The sequence below is a fragment of the Triplophysa rosa genome, linkage group LG1 (assembly GCF_024868665.1).
Source record: "Triplophysa rosa linkage group LG1, Trosa_1v2, whole genome shotgun sequence".
Lineage (NCBI taxonomy): Eukaryota > Metazoa > Chordata > Actinopteri > Cypriniformes > Nemacheilidae > Triplophysa > Triplophysa rosa.
This window is the reverse complement of record NC_079890.1, coordinates 12,107,632-12,120,260: the sequence shown is the minus strand read 5'-3', so window position 1 is coordinate 12,120,260 and position 12,629 is coordinate 12,107,632. Positions and strand designations below refer to the sequence as shown.

The 12,629-nt window shown below is 39.9% G+C and overlaps 1 protein-coding gene across 9 annotated transcripts in view; it reads left to right on the top strand.

Moving 5' to 3' along the window:
• Nucleotides 1-12,629, top strand: part of si:ch211-200p22.4 (phosphatidylinositol-binding clathrin assembly protein) — a 59,142-nt gene that overhangs the window by 12,989 nt on the left and 33,524 nt on the right. For all 9 annotated transcript variants that reach the window (XM_057347486.1, XM_057347469.1, XM_057347518.1 and 6 more), the window contains exon 2: nucleotides 969-1,111. In XM_057347486.1, coding sequence (XP_057203469.1) covers nucleotides 969-1,111 — 143 coding nt within the window. The remainder of the gene's footprint in view (nucleotides 1-968; nucleotides 1,112-12,629) is intronic.

Sequence of the window (12,629 nt, the reverse complement as noted above, 5' to 3'; positions counted from 1 at the left end):
TGTTGTGTTCTACAGAGAGGAGTCATATGCAGGTTTTTAATGACATGAGGGTGATTTTATTTTGGGGCGAACAATGGGAATTGGGAACCTGAATGGGAATAACTGATGCAAATCCTTGTAAAGCATGGTTTCTTTTCTCCTCAACTCACTCACGTGATTAAATGTAAAAATGTAGTTCAAATCCAACCATGTGTATTCCCCCACTGCACAGTCCTGTTTCCAGACTGTAATGCACTACATCCTCAATTTATAGGCCAAGTGTGTATCGCATAGACCTATAGCTCATACTAGTGTACTGTCTCTTTTGCCGGATTCTTGTGATTCATCATCAGACTCCGGTAGGGAGCTGCACTAGTTTAGATTTCCCTATTAGAACAACAGACAGGCCCACAGGGCCAAAAACCGACAGATAGTCGTCGTCTCCCTCATTACCTGCTCTGTGTGTCTCGGTATGTGAGAAAATGTTTCTCTCTAGGGAAGGCGAAAAGAGGTTCGTCTTTGAAGAACAGAGTTGCATGCAGTGGGCTGTAAAGGGGGAATGTCTTCATTATGCAAACAGGACAGAACAGAAGCGCGAGGTTTTGAGCCTCTGATGGGCTTCGAAATACGCTGCTTTCAGATGCTTGTACGCAAAAGCATTGGGATGTGCTGCATATTTAAAGAGGCGACTGTTTTTGGATCTTCCCTTGCTGTGCGTGTGTGCGTGTTGCGTAACAGAACGACGTGTTTAGAAGCCTGTCTAGCTTTCATTGTAGCGTGCAGAGATATTATGGGCGTCCGCTGAGATCTGCTTCCATTAGCACCCACTGCAGATCTGCGTTAATGTGCGATTTATACAATGCAAGCACTTTGGTATGTGTGTTCATGATGTGTTTATTGAAAGGAGACCACAACATCACGTGTGGGGTCTTTGAACTGCTCAAAATGCGATGTGTGTTGATGTAACACGTGTCATGTGTGTGTTTCAGACTTGATTCACTGCACCAATGAGATGAATGTGAACGTGCCCCAGCTGGCCGACACTTTGTTTGAAAGAACTGCCAACAGCAGTTGGGTCGTAGTCTTCAAAGCTCTCATCACCACGCACCACCTAATGATGTATGGAAATGAGGTGAGTTTCACACACTTGCTCTGATCAGTTTTATTTCATCTTGAATCTAAATGCGGTCTTGGGCTACGTTCACACCACATGTTAGAGTTTCCAGTTTCAATTTTGTTTCAATGTGTTGAGTAAACAGGTGGTGCTCCAAAAATATGTTGTGATTTATGCCTAGCAAAACCAAATTAACATTGTGTTACTTGCATCAATTCGGACCTGATTTTATACTTAAGTCACATTGCAAAAATTCTGATTCATAGCCGGATTACTTCCACATATTATTTAAATGTGATGCAATGGAATTGAAAGCGCTGTCATCCAAATCTGTGTCTTGTATAGACAAAGCAAATTTAGGCAACACTGAACCGTGGTTTTAACATAACCTCTTTTACACAGAGAGTATATATTCTTTGGAGTATTCTGTTATTTTTTTCCCTTTTTGCTTTGCAAAGTCTGTATCTGAGTATATGATGTATATGTTTAAAAGTGTGCACACTTTTGTGTATGGCAGCAGACTCAGAGGATACACCTATATACATACAGGAACATGCACACCCTACTAATAATAAACTGCAGGTAGGCGAAAATGACACATAAACCTGCTAATGATATATACATTCACAATGTGACCTAGAATGCGCATGGCCCTTATGGAATAGTTCAGCCAATGAAAAGTATGCAATTACTTTAGAAGTTTTCTCATCTTCACATGTCTAGCAATAAAGCTAGCATTATTTAAATGTTTTAAATAACTTAAATCAATTATTTTACCAAAAAAATGAAAATGATCTTATTATTTATAACCCAGTCTGTGAAAACCAGGCTTAAGTCTCAAAATCGAATTATGAGAAAACGAGGGTCAAAGATTGATTAATTTCACTATGATTTCAATGTTTGACATGGCCTTACCCAGTCAATGTTAATGATATCAAGGTTATATTTTCACAGAATGTTCTTTATATTGTGTAGGATGATTTTATGCAGAAAACAATAAATCACAAAAAAATTACTTTGCTGACGGTATTTCACAGACTGGATCACATGTACAGTATTCACCCTTGTGTCGACTTTCTTTCTTCAGATTTTTATGATTATATTGCTTTATGTCCTTATATGGGACTCAACATGCACAAGCATAAACAGGGCTGTACAGTGCAACATATATGTCACACATGCTACGAAAAAAATCGTTCTGTGCTAAGAATAAATGTAATAGTGTAGCACGCACTGCATTAGACAGAGCCGCTTGTTTGTGTGAATTGCGTTTATCGTTGTGCTTGTTTGTGTGCGTACCACTATTTATTTAGTTTTTAATAAAATTTTGCGAAAGCGGAATTCGACTATTTAAATATGTCTTCTGCTTGTTCTGTGTGTCTACAGTATGAGTTAATGAGTTGCACACTTTAACATGTTACATGTTACTCATAGATTTGTCTGTATCTTACTATACGCAGACATGAACACATGAACTTCATCCACAGAGTTGTTCTTTTTACAAGCATTTCGCTGTTTGAGTGAAGCTACTGTCAAACACACTGAAACTCGAGCGTCTTCGCGACGACCCGACAAAATTAAAGTCAGCTTAATTTGAACCAGATGATTAAATAATTAACTTGTAAATTTATAAACTGTAGTAAACACTCAAGTTCAAGTTCATTTTATTTGTATAGCACATTTACAACAGCCACCAGGCTGACCTAAGTGCTTTACAGAAGAGCAAGATTATACAACATGTACAGAAACAGATCAGACACAAATTTTATACAACCCGTTAAAAAATAAAAATGGCCATATCACAGTAGTCAATACACTAAGGAAAACAAATACGTTTTTAGCAGGGACTTAAAAACAGACCGAGAAGGGGCCGTTCTAATCTCTAGAGGCAGGGCATTCCAAAGTCGAGGCCCTGCCACTGCAAATGCACGCTCACCTCTACGCTTAAGCCTAACGCGAGGGACTACCAACAATGCCTGGTCACAGGATCGTAGGCTTCTGGATGGGGTGTAGAGATGAAGTTCAGAGAGGTATACGGGCTATGTTGTGTAGGGATTTATATTCAAAGAGGAGAATTTTAAAGTCTATTCTCTGACAAACCGGCAACCAGTGTAAGGATTTAAGAACCGGTGTGATGTGTTCATGTTTACGACACTTTAAAAGAAGTCTGGCCGCAGCATTTTGAACAAGCTGAAGACGCGCAATTTGACACTTTTAGATATGACGCAATATAAAGAATTGCAGTAATCTAGACGCGACGTAACAAAATCGTGAACAGCCATTTCTAGAGTTTTAGGTGTGAGAAAATATTTAATTTTGGACAGTAAGCAAAGCTGATAAAAACTGGATCCGATAACAGAAGAGATATGTTTATCTAATTTTAAATGCTGGTCAACAAGAACTACTAGGTTACGTACCCGTGAGGATCTAAAAACAGATAAACTTTCTAACTCGGAGCTTATACACTGAGAGTTCTCATTGGGACCGAAAACAATGACCTCGGTCTTGTCTTCATTTAGGAAGAGGAAATTTTGGGCTAGCCATGGTTTAACCTCCTCTAAACATCGCAGAAGAGAAGTAATCACAGTGGAATTGTTTCTTTGAATTGGTAGATAGATTTGAGTATCATCTGCATAAAAATGAAATGACATGCCATGTTTACGTAGAATAGAGCCCAGAGGTAGCATGTAGAGAGAAAATAAACACTATAGTACTGTAGTAAACACTATAGTATACTTTACTATTTACTATAGTAAGTTTCAAATATACTATAGTAAACAAGAATTTTACTGCAGTTTACTGTAGTACATACTATAGTATACTACAGTATTTTTATGGACAAATGTATTTACTACTGTATAGTAAAGCATTGAAAATACAGAATTCGGGAAAGGAAAACACGAATTTGGGAAAAACAAAAAATGAAATGGCCCTAATTTATCCATTTGTATAACATCAATGTTCTTTTTCAGTTAAACCTGTCTACTTATGTGATGACCTTTTTTTTAAGATGATAACAGACGCATACCTGTGCTACAAAACTTAAAAACTTCTGTAGTACCGGTGCAAAAAAGTTAACGTACAGCCCTGCTGTACATGTGGTGTATACAGTAATGGTCTTTTAAGTAGATTATATATAATTCTACTTTTGAGCGTATAAATTTGGAAACATGTTGTTTATTTTTGTGCTTACCTATATGACATCCTTTATTTTCTCAGACTTCTCAAAATGTATTTGCTAATTATAAATATTAATGCCTAACCCACAAACTCTAACCCCATAGATACATGGACAGAATTAAAACGACTCTCCCAGTGACTCTCACATGTATGTTTTGCTTTTCCAAAAATTTTAATTCTGTCATCATTTACTCGCCTCAGGGGGCGCAGATGAGAATTTTTAACTGGGTGGTCAGGAGTCGTAGCAGCACAGAGAACGTAAACGTTGGTGGCCGACCCGATTCTGAAGCAGTGATGGCAAAATAAATAAGGAGAGGCGGGTTTGTCCCACATTGTCTATTGTACCAAACCCTGATTAATCCTCAGTTTTACCGATGTTTGTCGCTTTTCATAGGGACAGTGAGGGGGACGGATTGAATCACTGTCCCATGTGCCATCTGCACGCCTGCTCACCCTCTTGTTATTTCAAACCTGTATGACTTACTTTCTTCCACAGAACACAAAAGAAGATCTTATGAAGAATATTGTTAACTGGCACCCATTCACTTGCATTGGTTTGTGTTCATACAATAGAAGGGAATGGGGCATGGTGCTGTTTGATTGCCAACTTTTTTCAAAATATCATCTTTTGTGTTCTGCGGGAGAAAGAAAGTCATACAGGTTTGAAATGACGAGGGTGAGTAAATGATGACAGAATTTTCATTTTGGGGTGAACTATGCCTTTAAGATATAAAAAAAGCACTTTACTATATGTCCTAGCAGTGACGAGATGGTGAGCATGCAGGACTGTCCTTCAGCACAGCCTGTTTTGCGGCACTAATCAGCCAGGGGTGGTTTTGTTATCGGAGCTGAACGTCTGGTTCAGGTCGGGTTTGGTCTTAATCCTTTACCCAGTTGTGGCTTCTACGAAAACATGTTTGATTATCTCTGTCTGCCGACGAGCAGAGACGTTTGGAGGACATTTGTCTTGTCAGCGGTGGCCCTGCGAGAGGGCACAGGAAGGGCCGCAGATAAGGTTTGTTGATAAAGGCGTGTTCGCACTCTTGCGTTTGCGTGAATAGGAGAGAATAAGGGCGATGTCACCCTCCGATGGCCCAGATACAGATGCAGGATTTGCTTTAGTGACGTCACCCGGGATTGTGTGTTGTCTGGAGCAGAGATGGGGAGAAGGTGGCTTAGAAAAATGCTGCCAGTGAGGTGACGTGGTGCTTTAAGGGTCCGAGTGAGTGACGGGGAGGGATAGTCAAAGGATGGGGTTGAATTCTAATCACCTGGTTCATGTAGGGTCACGCAGTTAACAAATTGTTTAACCTTGTATTGGGACACCACTGCACTTGGAATAATTCCAGCAGTATGGATGTGACCTTTTGAGTCAAAACTTGAAATCTAAATTCTCAGAGAACGTATTTATTGTCAATATATTGAACCATCTGTTTATATTTTACTAAACCCCTGATAATAGAGTTCAGACATCAGAAAAATATCAGTCTGAGCATGAGTTTTCTATTTTAGAAGAGGGTAAAATTGATGCGATATGGATGTGACAAAAAAGAACACGCGTTCAGACAACATACTTTGTAGGATTTCTGCGAATTAAGATGCGCGAACCAGAAGCAATAATACCCAACAAATGGAGAAGGGACGGTTCTTTGTAGAACATAAAATAGTTAATATTTGAATTTTCATGTGCCTATTTATGAGGAATATGGTTGGTTCCGGTATGGTTTTGACAATTCACCATAAAAAATGATGCTTTGAAAACACAAAACGGCTTTAAAAACTTTAGAAGAGGCCAATATTTAAACCCCAGAGTATTGACATCTGACCTATCAGTATGGTGAAAACTTTTGGTAAAAACTTTTTGGTTGACATTTGCATACCTTGATGTCCATCTCTGTCAGTTTCTGAGAAAAGACAGAGTGGGCGTGTAGACTGAGATAATATTCAAGATATTATAGAGGGTGTGTATGTGTGGGAGGGGGGAGTCCAGGGGAACTGGTTAACGCTGATGGCTCGGAGAAAGGTTTGTGTAATAAAGATAAATAACCTCCCGCTGATAAATTTAATGAGACCTGCCTCAGTCTGCTGAGAAATGTAAGAACTTGTGTCTATTTGGTTTCATCATTAACTCTCAGTCGATACTGTTCGAGCTGAACAGTCCATACACAATACAAACGATCGCTCGGCTTAAGAAAACAACAATGTTGACCAGAAGATTGAACGGTGTTCTGTCATTACTACACGATAAACTGCTGAAGCCGAAACATTTGTCATTTGGAATAGTTTTGTATGGTACACCCTATAATAAAAGGTCATTTTTACCCCGATTTTTTGTTAATCCTGTCCACCTGACTGACTTCTGTGATACTCGAAAGGAAATTTCTTTTCCATTTAACAGGGGTGTTAGGTTATCAAAAATGACCAAAAGGTAAAAAAGCATTTGACTGATGTGCTCTATTCCAAGTGTTTAGAAGTCATCCAAATGATAAAGAAATCCGATATTCACTGATAATCTGATCAACAACGGCCACTTCCGTTTCATGTGAATATGTCCCAGTGCGTGCATACTTCTTTGCTACGCACTAAAATCTATATACTACGAAGTTTAAGGGCATAGTATAAGTAGGTGAATTGGGACGAAGCAATAGTTTTCAAATATTGATTGTCCATGCACATATATTCAGATTTGACATGTCAAGGCATGTCCAAGCCTTGTGGTTGTGACAGCCCTTTGTGGTTTGGAAACAAACAGTGTGAACATTCTTTACATGTTGCGTTTAATTTAAGAAAGACACACGTGGAACGACACTAGACTAATTTCGAAAGCACTTTCATGTTCGGATGAAACATTCTTCTAAGCTGTTCGTCTTGCAAATATTGATCATGCCCGTGCAGCTGTGTCTACTGAAATATGTATTAGGTTTTTTTGACCATGGACGTGAAACGTGAAATAAAAAGCGGGTCTGCTTAACATTCTGGCCGTGTGCTGAGCTCGGCTCTCTGTGTTGTATGTGTTTGCATAATGGATGTTGTTTGTGAGTGATGTGCACCAGCTAAGGTAATTATTACCTTTATGCAACATTCTCTCACTCCCTTGACAACTCTTTCCTGCGCTACCCTGTAGACAGAAACTGCAAATCTGGGCTAAAAAACAAACAGCTGGTGTTCAGTAATTCATAAGGAGGGAGTAGAGATAAGCTACACGTGGGAATTGGTGACTCAACTTGTTGGATCGGACCATTGACATTTGAATTGTGTTTAGACAAAGTAGCACTGACATGCGGTTCCTACGCAGGTACCCAAATGCTTTGTGACTTTCTCAAATGGTGTTACCCAGGATCAATTGCTGTAGATTGCGAGAGCGTGAATGTGTAGTTGTGTAAAGTGTTTTCATTTCATTTCTTTGATTTGACAAGTGGTGGGTTGGTCACATGTTTCTACTTGGCTTTCTAGCATGATTGCTTTTGTGTCTTTAGATGTGACTTTAACTTTATAAACCGAATGAGCTTTGTGTTTGAAAAATAATCGCTATCGAACAACCCGCCTCCTCTCATATACCATGATTATCTTCAGGGTTTTTCCTGGCTCAAAATGAGGCGGAGGTGGTGCCATCCTGATCTTGACGCACACGAAGGCCTACCGTACCTTTAAGTGGCTTAACCAAAGTGACTTTGACCTATTAAAAGTTCTAATAGAATTAGATGAAAATGACAATTATTACGTTATATAAAACATTACTTTTATTTAACCAAACAGAAATGTTTTTTAATCAAATAAAGTTTTTTTTTAAAATCATTTTCAACTAACAATAGCCAACTGAATTAACCAATCTTTTTAAATGAGTCATTTACATCTTGCATTCTCTGTGGTTCACTTTAAATGATTCAAGGATCTCTTATATTTGCTAGTAGTGACTGAAAATCAATAGTTTAAATGAATCGGTTCAAATGAGTCATTTGTGGCGAACTCGCTGTGTACAGTATACGCTGATTCAACGATCCACTGCACAGCTAAAGACATTACAATGATGTACGTCATGTTAATTTAAGAAATTAAACGTACTTTGATGCAAAACAAAACCGTGAAACACAGCTAGCTCTTGTTCTGCAACTCTGTTTAGCACCTCAGTGTGCTGATAATGAAACAGCGCCTCCACTGTGGCGTACTGCTGCAACTGCAGTTACAAATGACTGCAGAAGAATTTCTTGTGAAGACACCCGACATAATTTTGGCGAGAACCTGAGGCGGCACGACATTTGACGGAGGCGGCCGCCTCCAATTTCTCTATGCAGGAAAAACCCTGATCTTTTTGTGCTCGCCGTTTTTCTTTAAGCCTTCGCTTTTTCAAACCACAGCAATTGCTCAGGCTGTATCCATAGAAACCTCAGAACATGTATGTGTCGAGAGGGCGAAGACCAGCAGCCTGCATGTTATCAGGGCATCATCATGCAGTACATTACACATGTTCCCTGCAGCGTTGCTGCTCTCGCACATGTACGCATGTGCAGTTTTCAGTGTTTCCCAAACCCTGAAATCTTCCCTTCGCCTGAACTGCTGTGATAATAGCAGCTGCTCGGTTTGGAGGAAAAACTCTCTGGCAAAGAGCCTCCTGCCTTAATAATAAAAGATGCCTCACTCTGACACTGCTTGAGGTTTGTTCTCACATTAATTATTTGCCAAGCAGAGAATGCGGGGTCCTTCCCAGCCTGTCAATCAAAATTTTTCTCGTCCTTTAATTCTGACATCCATTTTGAGTAAGCTTTCCCATACCTTAGCTATGTTAAAAAAAGCAATTGAGGAGTTTCATGCAAAGGAACGGCAAGCGAGGATTCGCAGACTTTACTGAATTGGTAATCTGTATTGATCTCTGCTCTGAAATGGAGTGATTTTCTTTGCGTTTTTGCGCTTGCTGGGTCGGCCATCCATTTTCCACAAGGTTTCTGTACAAGGTTGAGCCACAGTGCCGAAGAGAGGAAGCTCACGCTCTGCACGGCTCCCGTCCTGGGAATTTTCATCATGGTCTGAACGTGGTACGTCTCACTCCGCCTCTTATCTGATCCCTAGGGTTTTTGAGGCAGGGGCCATAAAGCGAAAGTATGTCAGCTGCTTTTTAGAAGGGTTGGAAATGCTCACTGATCGCACAGTAAAGATCGACTGCATGCATTACATCATTATTCATGGGATAGAGCAGATTTTCTTTACTTTTTCCTTCTGCATCTGGCTGTCTTGCATCACCCCAGTCACATGACCAGGTACACCATTAACTTCTATGAGATGAGTTCATTGTTTAGTCTTTAAGGGTGGTTTCACATTTAGTTTGATTGCCTGGACCGAACCCTAGTTTGATTACCCCCCCTGCCCCTGCTGGACTGCGTTCATATTATTTCATTTGAGTCCGAATGCTCGGTTCATTTGCATCATCAAGCCTGCAGCTGTTTACCCTGTCTCTTGTAACAACGATGCAGGAGAAGGCGGCAAAATGCATAACATTGCTCTCTTCCCTTTTTGTACATTTATGTTTTTGAACCGTTAGTTTTGTTTCCAGAGCTTCAGTACACAACGGCATTTCATCCATCTTACGATTGTACTGCAAATGCTCTTAAGAACGTTGAAGGCGAACAGAAATGAGATGTACAGCTCTCTGCTTGGAGCGCGTCAGTCACGCTCGTGAGAAAAGTGAGTGAAACACACACAAGCACACATTTTTTACCAAATAATACGTAATTAATAGAGGTTCACTTCCGACGATTGCGTTCATATCAGCAGCGAACCGTACTGGAGTTCACATAAACTGCACCACAGACCTCTCTTTTTAAGCAGACTCGGGTACAGAAGGCAGCGTTCACATCAATCAAACGCACCGAACTCTGATGTTAATCGAACCCGGGTGCGCATTAAAAGTGCTAATGTGAAACCGTCCTTAAACGGGGTGTGTAGCCTCTTTTTCTTTATACACCTGCTGTCCGCGGACTGTTTGGCTGGTCCACCATGTTTACCCTCCATGTTATATTGGATACATTTTAGGAACCTACTGTGAACCCTCTTGACCTTTTGAATAATTGTGCCACAGGCAGAAAACGGCCTCTGCCAGGAGTATTCCACTGTGCCAAGCACATTTTGGCTGACTGCAGGGTCTGTCACCAGGTCCTCTGGAAAAAATGCCTAAGGCTCCATCCTAGTACCTAAAAACAGTTTTCTGCTGACTTTTTCCTCTGGTGTGCCTATTTACAAAGTAAGATCAAGGTTACATAGCGCCAACTGCTTCCTAGTTTAAATTCAATGTTGTGACCTTGTGGAAATGGCATTGTCGGATACAAATTTTCTTAGTTATTGGGGCAAACTTTTTAATTTTTTCATAGTGTTCCCATGAATTGTTAATGTAGATGACATTAGGGCTGTCACACGATTGATGATTGTGCGGCAATTGTCATCCTTACCATCAATTTGATTTTATCAAAGGTTTTCCCATAATAAGTACATAAGTAGGGTTGGATGATCTCTACTAAATTGGCATCGGAAGATGTCTACAGTGAAACATTGCGAAGGACGATGACATCGTCGTCTTCTTAAAACGAGCTGCAACGTTTATAAACTCTAGGCACGAGCTGCGCAGAGACGCATCTTTATACAGCGTGAGCTGGGCAGCTATAAAGTCAGGCGTGTGTCATCTGTACAGCGTGTGTAATCTGTACAGCGTAAGCTTCGCAGTTATAAACTCAGGCGTGTCTTTATACAAAGGAGCTGCGCAGCCACGCGTCTTTATTCAGTTATAAAGTCAGGTGGGTTTGCGCAATCTGAGCGTCTTGTTTTTACAGCGTGATGCCAACTCGACATGCCATCGTCCATCGGCCCAACCCTACAACATTTGGTGGTTTAAATACTCATGTGAGGTTTCTTTTGAAGTTGTGCAAGCGTTTTTGTTTATTTTATAAAAGGGCACGTGAAAATTAAAATACAGTAACTATTTTGTGATCTATAAAGAGCCACCCCTTCTCCATTTGGAGCATTTTATTCACAGAAATCCTACAAAGTACAAAGTGTCCTTGTTTTCTCGCATCCAACCATGTTTATTTCAGTTATTACTTCATGTTATTTTCATTTTTATAGATAGCTTGTGCATTGACTAATATTACTCTGATGTTTAGAATATCAACAGGGGTTTAGTAAAATATAAACAGATGGTTCAATATATTGGTAACAAATACATTCTCTGAGAGTTTTTACATTCATAACGCAAAATGTCACAACCATAACGCTGGAATTGCTCTGTGTATTTTGTGAAAAATTTAATTTTGTTTATTTTGCGTTTTCTCATTTTTTTGGCCAATCTGGCCATTGTGGCACTTAAAGTAACATTTTTAAACGTTACATTTTTAAACAATCTATAGCCGGGTTTCCATCCAAAGTTGCGAATTTAGTTAATGCGCAAAATTGGAATATCGCATAAAACATTTGCGAATAAGCACCGTTTCCATCCAACTAGTCAACCGTCACTTCCTAATAAACTGCCACTAAACATCAGTAAGAGAAGTCACTGAATATAATAATTTTCATAATATTTGTGCAAGCAGACGATTACGAAACACAATAAATGCGGTGCTTTTGTGGATGCCTGCTGTTTGGGAAACACAGTCGTGATAGTTCTAAGAGCCAATTACAGAAATACTTTGACGACTTTGCTCACGCATTTAAGAATGACCATAACAACATTTCTGATGCTGTGTAACAAGATCAGTACTCTGGTTAGTCAGGTTACGCCGTCTCATAGTGCAGTTACACTACTCTTTGGAGGAATTTATTCGGCAAATGCGTTTCCATCTCCCATTATTCGCATTAACCCTTTTTTGCAAAAAAGAAAAACCACCTCAAGCGAGCGTAAAAACATTTTTGCGAATTAAGGGTTTTTAATTCGAAATTTGCCGTTTCCATCACTCGTCTCTGATGCGAAACTTCAAAATGTGAATTAAACCAGAGTGATGGAAACCCGCTTTACGATGTGATAATACATATATAATTGTAACAATGTCAATAATCATGGATTCTAAGATCACAGTTGTTGTCAATAAGCCATAGTGTCTTGTTCTTCGTTTTTGGAGTAGTGTTTGAGGCAGTCTTAAGGTTTGAGGTCTGGGGTACGAAGAACATTCTGAACATTGTTTGCAACGTCATGGACGCACATGCATGAATGAAGTTGGAATGCATCAGATCTTACTGTGTATCTGCTTTCTCACCAAACACTCATGGGACTATTAAAGGAACATGCACGGTCCCATCATGACAAGACACGGAACGCTGTGTACTCTGCTCGCTTCCCCAACCCACATCTGCTAGAGCTGATGGGACGGTGCTGGGTGGA